Here is a 19,146-nt window from a genome sequence, read left to right as displayed (position 1 = left end):
AATTTTTTTCTTGCAATAAGAATTTTTAAGATCTCTCTTAGCAACTTTCAAATATACAAAGCACTATTATGAACTATAATCATGCTTATTTATCTTACAACTGGAAGTTTGTATCCTTTGACCACCTTCACCCATTTCATCCCCCCCTCCCCAACTCTGGCCACCACTAATTTGTTCTCCATATTTATGAGTTTGTCTTTTTTAGGTTTGCATATAAGTGAGGTCATACAGTATTCATCTTTGTCTCATCTATTTCATTTAGCACAATGCCCTAAAAGTCCATCCATATTATCACAAATGGCAGGATTTCCTTCTTTATGGCTGAATAATATTCCATATATATATACACACACCCCAATTTCCTTATCCATTCATCTGTTATTTCTATGTCTTGGCTATTGTAAATAATGCTGCAATGAACATGGAAGAGCAGATATTTTTTCAAGATAGTGATTTCATTTCTTTTGGATAAATACCCTCAAGTGGAATTGCTTGATCATATGGTAGTTCTATTTTTAATTTTTTGAAGAGACTCCATACTGTTTTCCACAGTGGCTGTACAAATTTATATTCCCATCAGTGCACAAGGGTTCCCTTTTCTCCACATTCTCACCAACTCTTGTTATTTCTTGTCATTCTGATAATAGCTATTCTAACAGGTGTGAGGTGAGATCTCGTGGTTTTGATTTGCATTTCCCTGATGATTAGTGATCTTGAGCAGCTTTTCATGTACCTGTTGGCTATTCATAAGCCTTCTTTGGAAAAATGTCTGTTCAGGTCCTCTGCCCATTCTTAAAATAGGATTTTTTTTTCTATTGACTAGTAGGAGTTCTTTTTGTGTTTTGGATATTAACTGCTTAGCAGATATTTACCAGTATTTTTCCCATTCTGTAGGCTGCCTTTTCATTTTGTTGATTATTTTCTTTGCTGTACAGAAAGAAGCTTTTTAGTTTGATATAGTCCCACTTACGGAATTTTGCTTTTGTTGACTTTGCTTTTGGTGTCAAATCTAAAAAATCATTACCTAAACCTGTGTCTAGGTGCATAACCCCTATGTTTTCTTCCAAGAGTTTTATAGTTTCAGGTCTTATGTTCAAGTCTTTAATCCATTTGAGTTATATTTGTGTATGGTCTAAGATAGTGGTCCAGTTTCATTCTTTTGCATGTAGCATGTTTCCAGTTTTCCCAACACCCTTTACTGAAGAGACTGCCCTTTCTCCATTGCATATTTTCAGCTCCTTTGTCATAAATTAATTGACCATACACGTGTGGCTTTATTTCTGGGCTCTCTATTCTGTTGCATTGACCTATGTGTCTGTTTTTATGTCAATACCATGCTGTTTTGATTATTATACTTTATAATATAGTTTGAAATTAGAACGTGTGATACCTCCAGCTTTATTCTTCTTTCTCAAGATTGCTTTTACTATTTAGGTCTTTTATGATTCTATACAAATTTTAGGGGTTTTTTTTGTTTTATTTCTATGAAAAATGACATTGGAATTTTATGGGGGTTGCACTGAATCATTGTTTTGGATAAAATTAACATTTTAACAATATCGGTTCTTCCAATCTATGAGCACAGAATATCATTTCATTTATTTGTGTCTTTTTCAATTTCTTTCATCCAAGTCTCAATTTTCAGTGTACAGATCTTTCACTTCTTTCATTAAATTTATTCTAGATATTTTATTCTTTTTGATGCAATTATGAGATTGTTTTCTTAATTTCTCTTTCTGATAGTTCATTATTAGTGTATATAATTTTTGTATATTGATTTTGTTTCCTTCAACTTTACTGTTTATTAGATCTAACAGTTTGTTTTGTTTTGTTTTTTTTTGGTAGAATCTTTAGGGTCACTGTTTGTGTTTAAATATAATTTTTGTAATTTAAAAAAGCAACAAAATGGCTTTTAAAACACTTGAGGGGAGGGTGCCTAGGTGGCTCAGTTGGTTAAGCGACTGCCTTCGGCTCAGGTCATGATCCTGGAGTCCCAGGATCGAGTCCCACATCGGGCTTCCTGCTCAGCAGGGAGTCTGCTTCTCCCTCTGACCCTCTTCCCTCTCGTGCTTTCTATCTCTCATTCTCTCTCTCTCTCAAATAAATAAATAAAATCTTAAAAAAATAAAACACTTGAGGGGAATAACATTTATGGTGAAATAATTGAAAGTTATCTAGTCATCCATTCCTCTAGAATATAACCTATTCTGGGATTGGACCAAAGCATTAGGAGTTAAGAGTTACTGTACTACATCATTTAGACTCCTTGAAAAATTGTACTGAGCTACAATATTATGCCTATAGTGAGGATCTAATGTTCATAAGCCTTATGGAACATATTTAGTGTAAAAATGGTTGAATATGTTATTCTTAACATTACAGTGTCTTTTTTTTAGTAAGCTCTATGCACAATGTGAACTCACAACCCCCAAGATCAAGAGTCACATATTCTGACTGAGCAGCCAGTGCCCCTACAGTGTTTTCTTTATGAGAACTCAGAGGAGAAACTTCTTCCAACTGTCAGTACCAGGAAGATATGTGCTTCTCTCAAGCACCTGGTCTGGTTTTTACTTACAAACACTGAATCCTTTAATTGACCGTTTTCTTTGTATTTCCTGCCAAAAAGCTCAGAACCAAGGTATGACCTTATTTTTGCAGTTTTGCCTTTCCCCTTTGCCTTGGTTCCTTCATTTACTTTTGGAGGATCTTGTTTTGTGTGTCCTTTTTGCAGACGACCTCAAATCTGTTTTTTGGTGGGTAGCTGAATGAATAGTGCATGGATGAGTGGATGGACAGATGGAAAAAATTGGTGTATTTGTAGTTTTTTTGTTTTTGTTTTGTTTTGTTTTTTTACCTTTAAGTTCCACCTTCTGGAGCCCTGTAAAAAATTCCACTTCTATAAGTTTGCCTTTTAAATATTTCATGACAGTTATATTCCCTTAGCTTTCTCTTCTTCAGGTTAAAAATTAGAAATGTCTATATAAACACTTTTCTATCAAACTCAGTTCTGTCAAACCTGAGGTGGGTTTCAATGTCCATCAGGCCATGCATTTGCTCTCATTGACTTGCTCTCCTCTTACCTGTGCTTTTATCCCCCCCAGAAACCTGTACCCTCCTCTACTCCTAAAGCCCTCATGTCCACTCTCCAGGACCCACTTCCAAGATCACTGTTTCCACTTTGTCCTCACCCACAGCTTCTCTACAGGGGAAGTCTCAAATCCAGTATCCCAGTCTCCTACTCCACTGGCCTAGCTTTCTAGCAATTCTTACCTGTCTCCCACTCCACTTGCTCCTTGACATCAAGCTATCCACACTCTCAACCCTTCCCATATGATTTAGTCTGCCACTCCTGGTCCTTCCTTTCCTGTCCAAACCCCATTTCTCTTTTCCTACCCAGGCTTTCACCCACAGTGTGTCATCAACCAAAACCAGCCGACAATTTTTTAGGTAAAGTTAACATGACACCTGTACATACCTTAATATGACACCCAGCTGAGGTAGGTACTCTCCCCACTTTGCAGAAGAGAAAATAACGTTACAGAAGTAAGCAACTTGCTTACGGCCACATAACTAGTAAATCTAGCATCTAGAGATTCATCTGGGCAGTCTGAATCATTATGTTATTCTATACAAAGTCTTAACAAACACTCATATTCTACCACAAGAATATAAATAGAATCTTAATTTAGGAAGCTATTTTGTTTTTGTTTCCATATTAGCTGGCATCGAGGATTTAGTGATAATGTTAGACTCTACAGTTCTTGTTTTTTATGCTGGGCATACAAAAAGCTTTCTGGCTTTTTTTTTTTTTTAAGATGTTGGACAAGATTTACCAGCTATTTTAAAGTTAACAAAGTCAGACCAGGAAGGAGGCATACTTGGTGTTGAAGGACTTGGCTAAATGAAATGCAAAAAAACAATAACTGTGTGGTTTTTGTTGACCATTTCAGGTTTTACCCATAAAACATGTCTGCATTTCCACAGTTTCTGAGTCATTAAATGTTTCTGGCCTAGATTCTATTATTTTTTTAATAATAGTTCCTTTAAACATCGAATGACAAGTACTAGCTACCTTATGTCACTTGTGAAAAAATAAAAAACGACTCTAATGTGAGGCTATGCAGCTACAGCCGCAGCAGCAATACTAAGATATCCTGTGAGGTTAAGTTAATTGCACGGTGAAAGTTCCGTGGTTCAGAGCACCAGCTCTGAAGTCAAACAGGCTGGGTCTGCTTCCTGGACCCTCCACTTATCACCCATGTGACTTTGGGCACACTACTCCGCCTCTCTATCTACACTCTTCTCATCTGTAAAATGGGGTTAATGACCTAATAAATTATTAACCTTTGGGGGCACCTGGGTGGCTCAGTCAGTTGAGCATCTGACTCTTGATGTTGGCTCAGGTCATGATCTCAGGGTCATGATATCGAGCTCCAGGTTGGGCTCTGCACTGAGCGGAACCTACTTAGGATTCTCTCTCTCCCTCTGCCCCTCCCCCCAACTTGTGCTCACACTCACTAAAGAAAATCTTTAAAAAAAAAATAATCCTTAGCCCCTCCTGTTATGAATTTTAAATGAGATAATATATGCAAGATGCTTAGCCCAGTGCCTGGCATATGTAAGCATTCAATGAATTATAGTTATCATTGTTATAATTATCATGGTAGCAAGTGAAGAGTGCCACCTCCCACAGCAACTGCCAAGCTTATGTCTAAAAATGTGCACATTTATATTTTACTCTTTAGAAAAATGGCTACAACGTAAATTGCTACCAAATTTTAAATCAGAGCTAGAAATGCTAGAAATGTTATTTATCAAAATGAATTGCCAGAACTCTCACACAGTACTATGAGTTTCAGTTTTTAACTTATGAAATTATTAATTTTAAACAGATTAAAATAAAATTAGATGTCCACAAAAAGCTTCGGAACATCCCAAAACAGAATCCGGGACCTGTAGAAACCCTCAGGCTCCTCAAGAGACTGCTGGAAACACCTGAGGAAAAGGCAGAACTTGTGGAAGACTTGACAGGTATCAGAGAGCTCCCGCAAACAAACACCAAAAGAAACAGGAACAAATAAGTGGTATTAAGTTTCACAGAAAGCTTAGGAGTGTTCCAAAGCACAAGCCAGCCTCAGTAAAAACTAAGAATTCTCACAAGAATACTGAGGGCACCTAAAATAAAACCAGAACCCATGGCAGACCTGGCAGCCATCAGAGAGCTCCTATAAACCCAGAGGAACAACTGATGATAACTTTCACAGAAAGCTTAGGACACTTGAAAGCAGAATCCAGAACCAGTAGAAAATCTAACAGGAATCATCAGGAGGCAGCTGAAAACACCTAAGGTAAAACCAGAGCCCTTGAAAGCCCTTGGAAGACCTGGCAGGTATCAAAGAATTCCTGCAAACACCAAGAGAACCAGAGAAATAAATAAATGGTTGTGATGTCCACAAAAAGCTTAGAACAGTCCAAACACAAACCAGAATGATGAGAAAATCTAAGAATACTCAGAAGAAGGCTGGGGATGAATGAGGAAAATGTAGACTCCATGGAAAATCTGAGGGCATCAAAAAGCTTATAAAAACACCAAAGCAAGCAATACAACCAGAGAGTGAACGCAACAAGAACTCCTCATCTCCCAAGTGGAAATGTGGAAAAGGTGAAAACCTCACCCACAGGTGTCAAGAGACCCAGTGGAAGACTCAACAGAACCAAGGACCTTAGGAAAACCACACAGCAAATGGTGGACCCCAGAATATAAGACAATCAAGAAGCTTGGGATAGCTCCCAGGGAGAAATGTGAATCCACTGAACTTACAACAATCAGGAAACTTCTGAAAACTTCTGTGGGAAAGACTGAACCCAGAGAAGACCCAACAGGCATCAACAGTCAAAACTCCTAAAGGAAAGAACCAAGTAGAAGACTTGACCAAGAACCTGCAAAACAGAGTTAGTCAAAGAACAAGATCTACCCTAAAAAACAAAAAAGAATTTCAAGAATCTAAACATTTGCCTAGCCCCAACAGATAATGTGCAGAGATGAATGGAAGAAATAGGAACTTAATTTTCAAGCAGAGTTGAGTCAGCATTGTCCCTATAACACAGACACAGATACGGAACTAATATAGAACTCAAGAGTCTCATTGCTTGTAGCAAAAGGAAAATTTCAAATAAAGGAAAATGAAAAGAATACTGTGAAGAGCTTCCAAGAGAAAAATTCAGAAGATGGGCTATGGAAAAAAGACAGAGACTGTAACATAAGAGGAAGAAGTAAATTGGTATAAATCTTTAGGAATCTGATCACTTGGCTAGTTCAACAGGGGTTATGCACATGGAGAAATGTGACAAATGAACACCTTGCAAGAAAAAAGTTGAACCTAAAAACAAAGAGAAGATACTTTTAAGACCCAGGAAAATAATCAAAAGTAATTTTGGTCTGGTAAAATCTTTGGTCAATACATAAAATTCCCACAAACTGAAATAAGACAGGAATAAATCCGGAAGATTCTAATCCTTTCTATGATGAAACAAATGTAGCCAATGAGAGACAGAAGATAAAACTATTGACAGTTCCTCAGATAAAATCTTAAACAATACAAAAGAAATATAAAGTTAGAGGTACCGTCTAGTCTACCCAGTAAAACAGTGGTACCATATATAGAAGTTGAAGAGGAGCCCATGCAGAAATCCATAAGAACGTCAAAGATACAGCAAGCAATAGAAAATCAAGCTATATTTGAGGTCTAGAGGTCTTCCCTATAAAGATAGAATATGATCATTTATCTAGTATAACAAATGGAATGTCTGTGAGCAAGAATAAGAGTAGTTAACCATTCCTCAGATAGAATAACCATTCCTCAGATAGAATGACACAGAGGAAATCACAAAGATGCCTGTGAGAAAAATCTAGAAGCGTAAAGATACAGCAGTCAATGGACATATAATATACTTGAGGTTTGGAAGCCAAAATAAGGTCCCTGTCACTACTAAGATGCAAGGGTCTAATTCTTTGCTCTTATAAATATAGCAGAGAGCACATTTTTAGGGAAAAGTAGGGAGAAAAGTGCTGTCAATCCCTCCAGAAAATTTCAAGTGAGGAAGCAAAAAGATAAAAAGGCAAATCAAGATTTATTGTTTGAGATCTAGAAAAATGAAAATTCTTGCTAGAGAGCTGCAAAGATACGATCATTTGCTCAGTGACAGAGAAAATCTCTATGGATAGGAATAACGAGAAATATGTTTACAGTCCTTTCGTGGATAAAAAGGAAAAACCACCTGGCTCAAAACTGGAAACCGATAGAAGCAGATGCAAATAGAAAACAAAGAACACTTTGGGGGACGCCTGGGTGGCTCAGTCGGTTAAGCGTCTGCCTTTGGCTCAGGTCATGATCCCAGGGTCCTGGGCTCAAGGCCCGCACCGGGCTCCCTGCTCTGCGGGGAGTCTGCTTCTCCCTCTGCCTCTGCCTGCAGCTTCCCCTGGCTTGTGCTCTCTTTCTCTGACAAATAAATAAATAAAATCTTAAAAAAAAAAAGAACACTTTGGAAAATAATGTTTACCAAAAGAAGAAACTTTGTGCAAAAGACCAAGCCATAGTCAGAGTAATATTAAATCACAGAAAAGAGCAACTTGGAGTCCTATGAGATGTGTTTTAGTGAAAACGAATACTGAAAATTCAAAGCAAGATAACAACACACAAAGAAAGAAAATAAGAACTAGGAGAGATCAAGACAATGAAGGTGCTTAGCTAAGAAGCTGAAGAGGAAAAAAAAGTGATGATCTTTAGTTCAATGGAAAGCATAAATGTCCTCCATTGTAAAATTTTTGCTGTAAAATTAGAAGTGAATTCTGTAAGTAAAAGAAAATAAATAAAACTAGGTTCTATATGTATTTAAATATAATCAAAGTATTGGTTTTATTTGACATTTGATTATTTTATAGGCAGAATTTAAAAAAAAGACATCCTTTCCATCTCTATGGAAGAAAAGATGTCTTAATTCTTTACAATTAGCTGGTTGTTGATTCATTCTTTGTTGATAAAATACCTTCCCTTAGCCTACTATTTTTTCCCAGTGGATGAAAGGTGAGTGAAAAAGTAAATTGTAAACTAGTAAGGTCAGATACAAACTTGCCAAATATTTTATTACTGAATGGTTGTCTGTAATGTACAGTTTTGGAGAGATGATTAATGCCGGGCTACTCAAAATAAAACAACTCATCATTGTTTCTTTCAAACTGGAAATCCAAATTAATTATGTTCATGAAATTTTTACAGAAATCAATGCAGAACATTGTTTAAATCTGAACACCATATTCATGTTTATAACATAAGTTCCAGCTATGAACTGTTTCCTTTATTAATTACACTTGCGAGAAACTGTATACATAAAGTACAACATTGAGGTACTTGGCCTATTGCTTTTTAAACTGTTGAGGTTATTTCCTTAATATTCCCTTTAGCCTTTACAATTGAATCTTGTTTTCCTTATATAGTACACCTCATGCCCTTTGGCATAATTGCCAAAGCCATTTTCCATGGTTGAATTAATGGCCTCTTGAAACTATCACTCTATCTCAAGAAGACATTTCCCCCTTGTTTATGATATTGAACACCACCAACAAATTGCTTTTAAGCAACTGATTTCATATATGTGTGTGTGTATATATATATAATTATATAATACGCATAATTGGTATTCATATTTTACATATGAAAAATATGAAAACAGTCATGCTTTTAAGCAACTGATGATTATATATATAAATATGTGCACATATATACATATTTGTACCCTCACCTATATAAAAAAATATTGAAAATAAGTAAAATCAGCATCTCATCACAAATTATTTTCAGGTGAGAGGATAACTTTTCTACATTAATGTTTTCTACATTCTATTTTCTACTAGTTCTATGTGATAAATAACTTCCAGGTGAAATCTATAAAATTGATATACCTAGATACCACGCTTAGTGCTTTAAAAACGTTTCTATCCAGGCCTTCTAGCATTGTGAACACATAGGTTGTGTGTTGTGTGTGTATTAACAGGGTATGTTATATATGTGTGTGTGTTACCATGAAACATGTTCATTTATCACTAATAAAAATAGTTTTTAAGAAATCCCCCCCCCAAAATCATGCTTGGTAAGTCAATGAAGTGCAAGAATAAAACCAGAGTCAAACTCATTTTTATTAACTGAGAGATGTGCATAAAAGCTTGTGTGCTGTGTAGGAAAAAAACAAGTGTAAAATTTGTTGTAACTTTAAAATTCAGTGGAACCTCACTGCATGACTAGTATCACATTGTAGACATTCTGAATTTTAGGGAGAGAAATGTTCCATAGTTGATACAAGGGAAATACACTTGATTCATATTATAAGTGTATTTTTACAAGATTTTGTTGCAAAGCTCAAGATGCTAGTAATAGCAATACATAGGATATACTTCATATGCTGGTACTTGGATATTCACGTTGATGTTTCAGATATGGGTGAATTTTAAGATGTGTCTAGAACAGAATACCCTCAAAGGATAGATAATTTAAAAGATTATGGCAACTTTCCTGTTTGTGTGAATGGTGGGTGGTATTGATAGCCACATGTAACTAAAATTTATAGTGTTTGAATAATATTAACATATGCAATTACTCAATATGATGTGATTTCATTAAATCAAACTCCTTATTGTTTTGCCAAACACAGCTTAAAATTGCTTTTAAATAACAAAGATACACATTTCATATTTTAATGCATTGCCATATAGTCACACATCTGATACAATTTGCACAGAGAAAGATTTTAATGTTTTTCTGTGTTTTAAAAACACTTCAAATGATTTTAATGACAGGGTCATTAGCTTTTAGCAGTTTAGAGTAAACCATTCTATTATAATTGAGACTTCTTAGAACTGTCAGACTTTTTCTATTAGCTTTTAAAAGTTTAATCATTTTCTCAAATTAATTTCACAATTAAATCACTTCTCAAATTAATCAAATCAGTTTCTTCTAATACAATCTCAGGATTGTCAAACTTTTTTAATCATAAGAACAATGTTTCTAGATACATATGTGAAGTTCACATGTAAAATCTTTCTTAATGTAACACTCATCCTTCCTCAAGAAGAGAAACCTTTTGTTTTCCTTCTTTTCCTTTCATGGCAGTCATAAACTGTAGTAATTATATGGTATACAATATGTATATTGTACACAGACTATGTGCATATGTACATTATACATAATGCATTTTAATATATTATTTTATATTACCATTTGCTTAAAGAACATTTCATAGAATGGTAGAACTGATACAATGACATTTATGTTTTTCTTAGGATATGCTGACTAAATCCTTCCGCAGTACATTACTTGCACAATTATGGCTTTGAAGAGAAGTCACAAGTTCTTATGTTTTGCGTCATGTTGTGGAATGTACTTCAAAACAAAGGGAAAAGCACATGACATCATGCTTCATGGTATGGCATATACGTATCAATCATATCTACATATAACTATGTGGTGAATGATACAATTAAGACCTAGACTACACAATCTATAGTTATTACAAAAGTTGTATATTATGCCACAGTACTAAAAATAAAATATATTCTTCTCAATTAGTGAAAATAAGATATCCTTCATGTGTTTTATGTCACATACGTTTTCTCCTTTGCCCATGCCTCTTTTTCTTCCCCACTGTAAATGAAATCATGTCCAATATTTTATTAAACAATAATGACAGACAATTCCCGGGCCATTAAGGCCTAAAAAAGAGGAAAAGACGATTATCTCGTCATTAATTGCACAAATGCACTCCTGATACGTTCAGTACACGGTAAAAATATAAAAATAAGACACAAATAAATATAAATATCTTCTCAGTTATTGGGAAATCCAAAGTCCAACTGTACCTTATTAAGAATACGGTCTTCGATATACCTCACTGCTGTATCTTCAATAGGTACAGCACCTAACTGGGTATCAGGGGTATCCCCCCCCCCGCCATGTTGTGAGCCATCAGCTGGGACTATGCTTGGCCAGGAATATACCAAGGGGTTTTTTTTGGGTTCTCCGCAAGGGAGGGAGGGATTCGATCATACCTAGGTGCTGCTCTCCCAGACCGCGCGCAGCAGTCTCCAGTTGCCGCTCGCCCCTACGGCTCCTCGGCCTCCGCCCATCTTGGGAGACCGTGACCTGTCCAAGCGAGAGGCAGAGGTATGGAACTGCGTCCTTTCCCCTCATCCCTAAAGGTTACTGCCTTTCGCTCGACGCACTAAAGGGCTCACGTGTTCTCTTTGATTCGGAAAGCAGGCACTTACGAGTGAACACAGGACTGAGGAGAGGCTGAGGGCGGGGACGTCCTTCGAAGTTGCACTCCAGACTCGTCCGGGGCCGTAGCCCCTGCCGCGCGCGCCTAACGTTTCCTTGAACCGAATGAAACGTAGGGAAACTTAAGATCCCGGGGGAAAGCGGGAGTGGGGGTGGGACTCCAACCCAGGCGCCGGACGACAGGCGATTTGACCCGGGTGCCAGGCGGGGTCTGAGGCAGTCGGCGGTGGCAGCGGCCACCTCGGTCGTTGCGTCCCACCCGCAGCCCCCCTAGCCGCGTTCGGTCCGCGCGGTCCTCGAGCGGCCGCAGACGCTCAGATGAGCGGGAAGCGGCCCTCGCCGCCGTCCGACTCCCCAGCGCCGCCGCCTCGCGGGCGGCCGAGCACCGACACGGGCAGCACGACCTCCCCGGGGCTGAGCTGCTGCAGCCGCATGGACTCCTCGTAAGTGGGCAGATACTTGACTTCCTCGTAGCTGGGCAGCTGCAGGAAGACCGGCGAGACTACGCGAAGCTCGTGCTCCGAGGCGCAGGAGGGGGCCGAGCGCCCGCCGCCTCCCCGGCCTCGGCCCCCGCCACCACTGTCCAGCAGCGAGTCCTGAGAGCCGGCGGCCACCTCGTCGCGCATTAGCGCGGGCGAGTCGTCGTCGTCGTCGTCGGGCGGCCCCGCGGCCCCCGGCGGCCCTGCGCCCCCCGGCGGCCCGGGCCGTGCCTGCCCGGGCCGCGCCTGACCGCGGGGGTACCTGCGTGGGCTGGGGCAGATGATGCGCTGCAGGAAGTAGCCGATGGCGAAGAGCACTAGCAGGATAAGCAGCCCAGAGAGCTTGCGGACGAACCAGCCCACGTTGTCGAGGAAGGCGTGCAGAGGCAGCTTGCAGCAGCGCACCGCTGTGGCGTTGGCCGCGTCGCAGCAGCGCTCTCGCTCGCCACACGCCAGCTCCGCGCAGCCCCCGCCGCCCCGCGAGGGCGCCACCAGCGCCAGCGCCAGCAGTAGCAGCAGCGGCAGCAGCGGCGGCGGTGCCGGCGCCACCGATAGGCCCTCCGCTGTGACTCCGGGTCCCCACATGGCCGGCCCGGACGGTCGCTACTGTCCAGGGAGGGGATTGGGAGATCCGTCTGTCCGCGTGTCCGTCGGCCCCTCCCCGGGCGCTCCGCTGAGTCCCGCGCGCCGCTTCCCCTGCCTCCGCTACCTGCGGCCGGAGCAGTGCTCACTTGGCCACGCTTGGGCGGAAGGAGGAGCCGGAGGCGCGCCGAGGCTGCGGGAGGCGGCAGCTCCTCGCAGCCGGAGCGGCCTCCTGAGCTTCTGACCTTAACTCCGTGCGCCCAGCCGCCCGGGTCGGGCTCAGGGCGCTCGGAGCTGCCCAAGATGGCAGAGACAGTCTGTGCGTGGCCGCCGTGGGCATTTTCGCCCCGCCGGCCGCCCTCTTCCAGGCCCCCCTTGTCAACCTCCGGGGCTGGAAGGGTTAACGCTCCGCGCTGAGCCCGGGAGCCCCCTGATCTCGATGAATTTAGCCGTCGCGCTCTTCTCCGCCAGTCGGGCGGGGGCTCTTGCTCGCGTAGGTGTCTCAGTTTTAAGTGATTGGACTTCCCCAGGAATGATATTTAAATTGACATGCGACTGGGATTCGCTTACCATCTTTCTTGTGATCTTTCTGATTAAAAATGGATGATGGCCATTAATGGCTAGCCGTCCCAGAGCCTGGGGGTTGGGGACCGCCGGATGGTTCTGGGCAGATCCTTGGGACTGAGAAGTTGGAATTCCACGAGACCTCCAGAACAGAGAGAGAATTCCCCGGAGAGACTCAGGTCGAGGCACCACAGAAGTAGCCCCTGGGAGGCAGGGGAGCCCTCTGCCAAGGTGACTCTAGTTGACCAAGGAGTGGACAGGGGGCCCATATTTCCCCAGCGGCTCATCCGATAAGACCCAACTGCACCCGAGGCACAAAGCAGGGATTTGGGTTTCGGGGTAGAAAGAGGCCCCTTCTCCAGCATGAAAACGCATCTGTGAAACGTCCAAGGGGAGTTGTAAGTGGTTGGCAACGTTCCTGAACATTGATCTGCATATAAAGAGCCTTTCTCAAGGTTATTCTTGTTTGCAAAGTTTGCCTTTAAAGGGAGTCTGTGCTCTCTCTCTCACTTAGCACAGGGGACGGAGTACCGGTCCTTGAAGTCACTTACTCCTTGAGGGTGGCTCATTGCGCACTTGGGAGGAAAGGCAGTTACTGCGGTTCCTGATCCGCAGGCACGTCTGCTGGGTGGTGGCCTTCCGCAGCCTCTTAGAGCGACACCGTGGAGAAGCCGGGAGCTGGCGCTTTTATTAAAGAAGATTGAAACAGACAGTTATCGTTTTAGGATTAGGATTTATTCATTCCTTTACCCTTAAACACTAAGACCCCTATAGAGAAATCAAACAGGAAACTCCATAGTCATTGAGAGAAAAAAGTAAAAGCAAAGGAAAAGTGTAGAGACAAGCAGGATACAAATGTAGGCCAGATAAAAGCAGACTTCTCCAAGAGTAAGTTACACTGTCTCTCCCTAATAGCCTGATGCACCAAGGCTAAGGGTGGTGGTTTGATTTAAACAGGCCATTGCTCTTCCTAAATGAAAACATGTAAAATATTTCTGCTCCTGGGAACACCTTACTTTGCCTCATACTCCAAAACAATCCTTTCTTCTTCTGGAGAAGCTTGGAAGTGTCCCTCAGACAAGTTACTTCATGTGAAACTTGATTGAGCACAGGTCCTTCTTTCTAAGCTCTCCTAAGCCACAACATTTCTCTGTGCCATTGCTTATTTTTCTGTAGGGAGACCTGAAACCAATTTTGTAAAGCTTGATTATCAAGAGGTTTCAAATTGTAGTCAGATAAAGGAGTAAGGAGTGAATTCGCTTAAAAAAAAAAGGAGTGAAAATGATTCATTTTTAAACAATGAACACTGCATTATTCTTTTATTCACCCATTCTTTTGCCAAATTTACATTGAACATTTTCTATATTCAAGGAACTCTGTTAGATGGTCACCATTATGGGGGGGGGGGGGGAATTCTTCCCCTAGCATGGAATAAACCCAGTTCTGCACTCCCAGCTGCCACTAAATGGAGTAAAGAAGAGACTCCACAAAGGGCAACAAGTGGCAGTTTTCTCTTTGGTCATGACTTATTCTTACTTTCCCAAAGAAAAAAATAAATTAACAAGTTTCAAATAATCTCGAGGATGAAGACAATTCATAGCTTGAGATGGGCTTTGACTATGAAGTTGAAAATATGAAGATCTCTGGGTTTTTATTATCTGATCTTTTAGGATTTCTGCTAGTAGTAGTAGGAGCAATGGCAAAATAAAGGAAGAGTGGCAGGTTTGGTGATACACAGGTGAAAGTGCGGGGCGCTGGGTGGCTCGGTGGGTTAAGTGTCTGCCTTTGGCTCAGGTCATGATCCTGGGGTCCTGGGATCAAGCCCCACATCGAGCCCCGCATCGAGCCCCGAGCCCCTGCATGGGGCTCCCTGCTCAGCGGCGAACCTGCTTCTCCCTCTCCCTCTGCCTGCAGCTCTCACTGCTTGTGCTCTCTTTCTTTCTCTGTCAAATAAATAAAATATTAAAAAAAAAACCACATAGGTGAAATGTGCCTTGCTTATTGTTATTTTGAAATTACTAAACAAACAGCATTTGAATGGTTTAATTTCTGTCTGCCTTTAAGGAGTTAGAATTTGCATAACGTTAGAACAGAGTAGAAGAACAACGTAGATCTTATATAAAATAAGACATTGGCAGAGTTACTTATATGAAGACAGAGAAAAGGATGAGGTCTGCAAAATGAGTATAAATGGATTTTTATTTGATTTTTTTCTTTCCAAATTAATAGTCTCAAAGTATCATCCATTAAAGACCCTCTACAGAAACTGGCGCCTCTGTTTTTCTTTCTCTGACCTCAGTCTCACTTAATTCATTTTTATTTGTAATGTAATTTATAGTGTACAACCTTTCGAAGGAAAGAAAAGAAACACTATAGCTTTAAAAGCTACAGAAAAGACCTGATCTTTATTACTCGGCGTCCTTATTTATATTTGTTATAACACACGAATGGGGTAGACTTAGCTCACAGAAAGTCAGAAATTCAACTTAGTGAGGAAGATAGAATATAATTATATGTTCCATAGAATAATTGAAAGATAAGGGAAGATCACAATGTAAAAATTAAGAAGAAACCTTATTTTGTTGAAAATTGGCACTAAATTGTATGTAAATAAGTGTGTGCAAGAGAAAAAAATCAGATGGAAGGGGGATGGGTACTACTTTTATCCAAAAAGCATGGTGTCTTGGAGTATAGCTTGATAGAAAATAAGAATATTAATTGCAGGGCGCCTGGGTGGCTCAGTTGGTTAAGCGTCTGCCTTCTGCTCAGGTCATGATCCCAGGGCCCTGGGATTGAGCCCCTCATGGGGCTTCCTGCTCAGTGGGGAGCTTGCTTCTGTTTCTCCCTCCCCCTCTGCCTCTCCCCGCCCCCTCCCTCATGCTCTCTCTCAAATAAATAAATAAGATCTTTAAAAAATATATACCAGTTGCTTTATCTTGCCATAGTGCTTGAATAATATTTTTTGAAAAATTTACCTTCCTCATTTATTTATGCTCATATGAATAAATGCCAAATTAGCCATACTTTGCAACTTTTTGGAGCAGAAGAAAGGAAACAGAATGTGACTGTGAGCTGTGCCTTCAAGCCTGCGAAGCAATAGTTCTGCCCTTTTCACACCCCTTCTTCAAAATGTGTAAACGTGGGCAGTTGGGACCTTGTAAACCATCCAGTCTCTAAGAACTCTTTATTCAGGGTGTGTAGCATATTTCCTTACTACTTACTTGTTATTAAAATTGATTTATTAACCTTTTCATTTTATGGTTTCCCTCCATTTGCAATATGTTCTCCCTGAGCAACAGTAAATTGAGGGTTTTATTGTAAATAGCATATATTTGCATAAATGTGCCTATATAGAAATAATTTGTGATCTGAAATAATCTGCTTTGAAGTTCTTTTCAGATCGTATTTCTTTCATCACTTATTTAATAAATACTTAATGAGGACTCACTTTGAGCTAGGGGATAATATATTCTGTTCTGGGGTTTCTATAAAAATCAAACTCTTCCCTGTCCTCAGGGAGCTTACTAAGGAGGGGAGAGAGAACAACAGACACTAATCAGTTTAATTAATGAATTACTAATTCCAACAATGATCAGCGATTACAAAGAAGAAGTTTAGCTTACTCACATTTTTTTACACTAGATATGATCTGGAATGGAGTGTAGTGGGCGTGTCAGCCAGAGAGTCCTCCCTAAGAAATAGTTCATTAGGAAGAGACAAGGAGAAGAGGAAAGGTGTGTTCCAGGCAGAGGAAACTGCATAGGGACAAGTTTCCAAGACAGGATGACCCTTCACTCTTCATCTGTTACGCTTGGGGCAAAGTCTATGTCATTTCTACCTCAACAGTTGAGATTCTGTCCTAGATAAGCTTTAAGTAGAGTCAAGCCATCTCCCCGTTACTCAATTTTTAAACAAATCTGGTTCTCTGCGGGGTCTGTAACAGGTTGTGTGATTATAGAGTTACCTCTGCAGTCCTGTTCAATTTCTTTTTGGAGACCAGGAAAGTTCCAGCAATGTTTCCTGTTCTCTCCACCTCCACACCCCTGACTTGGAGTGGAGTTTGGATTTCCTTTCAACTCTATTAGTTGGCAGCTTGCTGACAAAAGGCTTCTTCAAGCCAAATGCTTGAAGTAGGAGAAAAGTCAAAGTGAGATGTTTGTATCTTTTGTTCAAATTAGGTGCAAAAGTAAATAGAAATCTTTCTCCCCCACTTGAAATCAGAAACAAAAGGGTGAGTACATTCATGACCTTATGAAAATAATAGTATCTACATTTGTATTTGATCTTTTAGCTTTTCAGAGCACTTCTGCATGCATTGTTTGGTTTTCTCCTCACTACATTCCTGTGAGACGGGCTGAAGTTTTCCAGGTGAAGAGAGGTTAAAAAGCACCTGAATCCCAGAGCAAATGGGGAAGCAGTGCTGGAACTGGAATCCAAGGCTACTTCAAAAGTGTGAGTAAGCATCTTACTCACTCACTGGCTTGGGCATGGCTCAAGGGGCTCCTGTGGGGGAGGCACGTGTCTTCTCTCTGACAATTTCCGATGCATTGAGAGACCAGGCAATTTATAAGGAAAATGAGAGTCGAGCTGGACTGTGTTCTAGACCAGGAATACGAGATTCTTCTGAGGAAATAATTTCTGTCACTTCTGTGGCCATTTTCAGTAACACATTAATAATGGTTTAGATAATAATATGACAGGCCAGCTATTTTTGTATGCATTTCTATAAACAAAAAATAAATTCCCCTCCTTCATTATGTTCCATTTTTTATACATGAACTAAGCCATCCAGTGCTCATCAGTATGCTAAGTTATATGCTGGGGGAAACAAGGATATACTGGGCTCTGAAACAATATTTATGAGTGACTTAACCTTCCATATTTAAATTTTGCTTTATAACAATTTATCAGTTAATTCCTCATGGTAAACTTTCTCTTTTTTGCTGGAGATATAAAAACTAAACTATAAATATTATGAGATATATTTAGTGAAGCCAAGAAGATCTGAAATTAGAATTCCAGTTATATCAGCTGAATGAATTCATTCTCACTCATTCTTTTTTTAAATGGTCAGATTGTTGAAGTAGAATATATTTGTCAGTAGGCTGATGTACCAGTCAAATGCTCACATAGGCAGAAAAATCATATAGCATGAAATGAATAAGGTGAAACATTTTTACGTTCCATTATTTTAACTTGAAACTAGTAATATACCCTTTGTCTCCCTTTCATTACAAGGAAAAATTGGTTGTTAATACTTTCTTCTGAATATTCTCTGTATACCTGGATGGAGTGTGAAGTGCTTGCTCTTGCTGGGCACCCTGCCCATGACTTTAGAGTTACCGGGCATCTGGACGAGTAGCACTGAATCTGAGCTGGCCATTAGTCCCAGGACCCAGCTTCCCGCTTCTAACATTTATTGACATGGATAACCGTCTTCCAAGACACTTGCCTTAAAAGACTGTGAAAATAGACCAAATATCCAAATTTTGGGTTAACAATTTCCACTGTAGATTTATCCAACTATGAATTTTAAAAGGGCCTTTTGAGTATAATCTTAATTCTCCTTTTCTTTTTTTTTTAAAGATTTTTTTCTGTATTTATTTTTGAGAGAGAGAGAGAGCAAGCATGCGCATGAATGCACGTGAGCACAAATGGGGAGAGGGGCAGAGGGAGAAGCAGACTCCCCACTGAGCAAGAAACCGGATGCGGGACTTGATCCCCGGACCCTGGAATCATGACCTGAGCCAAAGGCAGACGCTTGACTGACTGAACAACCCAGGCGCCCTTAATCTTCCTTTTCATTTTTATTTTCCACTCCTTCCCTTCCTGCACCCTTTGTTTCAATAAATGACTACCTGATATAGCTCTTCAACTCCCTGCTTTAGAGATATTGTCCCTTCCCTTTGGCTGTGCCCTCTGCCAGGGCACAATTCTCTTTTCCCATCTCCGCAGGTCAAAACCATCTTAGATGTAGCTCCAATGCCGCCTACCCTCCATAATTTATACTACTTACCCCCAAAGCTACTTTCCTCATTTAGAACTTGTCTCTTTCTTCTAAGAATCCCCTTAACACTGTCTCCCATTTGTGGCAATTCTCATTTTCTACCTCTGCTTCAGGAGGTTGTGTACCTATCTTAACCTTCAGGCTTCCAGAAATCAGTTCACAGCAGTAGGCTTTGTATTTGTGCCTC

General features: G+C 40.5%; 1 protein-coding gene and 1 long non-coding RNA gene across 4 annotated transcripts in view; one reads left to right on the top strand and one right to left on the bottom strand.

Moving 5' to 3' along the window:
- C1H3orf80 (chromosome 1 C3orf80 homolog) overlaps window positions 1–12,534 on the bottom strand; it is a 53,851-nt gene extending 41,317 nt beyond the window's left edge. Inside the window, exons 1-2 of one of the 3 annotated variants that reach the window (XM_027587653.2) lie at window positions 11,318–12,534; window positions 3,476–3,513 (exon numbers count right to left, since the gene is read on the bottom strand). In XM_027587653.2, coding sequence (XP_027443454.1) covers window positions 11,642–12,391 — 750 coding nt within the window. In that variant the 5' untranslated portion in view covers window positions 12,392–12,534 and the 3' untranslated portion in view covers window positions 3,476–3,513; window positions 11,318–11,641. Of the gene's footprint in view, window positions 1–3,475; window positions 3,514–11,098 lie in introns of all 3 variants that reach the window. The other 2 variants (XM_027587654.2, XM_027587652.2) reach the window with 2 other exon arrangements.
- LOC113918811 lies at window positions 8,037–18,670 on the top strand. Its single transcript, XR_003518692.2, has 3 exons — window positions 8,037–11,213; window positions 17,244–17,404; window positions 18,539–18,670. It is a non-coding gene; the product is annotated as an uncharacterized LOC113918811 (long non-coding RNA).
- The last annotated feature ends 476 nt before the right edge of the window (window positions 18,671–19,146 follow it).

Source organism: Zalophus californianus, chromosome 1, assembly GCF_009762305.2.
Source record: "Zalophus californianus isolate mZalCal1 chromosome 1, mZalCal1.pri.v2, whole genome shotgun sequence".
Classification (NCBI taxonomy): domain Eukaryota; kingdom Metazoa; phylum Chordata; class Mammalia; order Carnivora; family Otariidae; genus Zalophus; species Zalophus californianus.
This window is presented reverse-complemented; position numbering and strand designations above follow the sequence as displayed.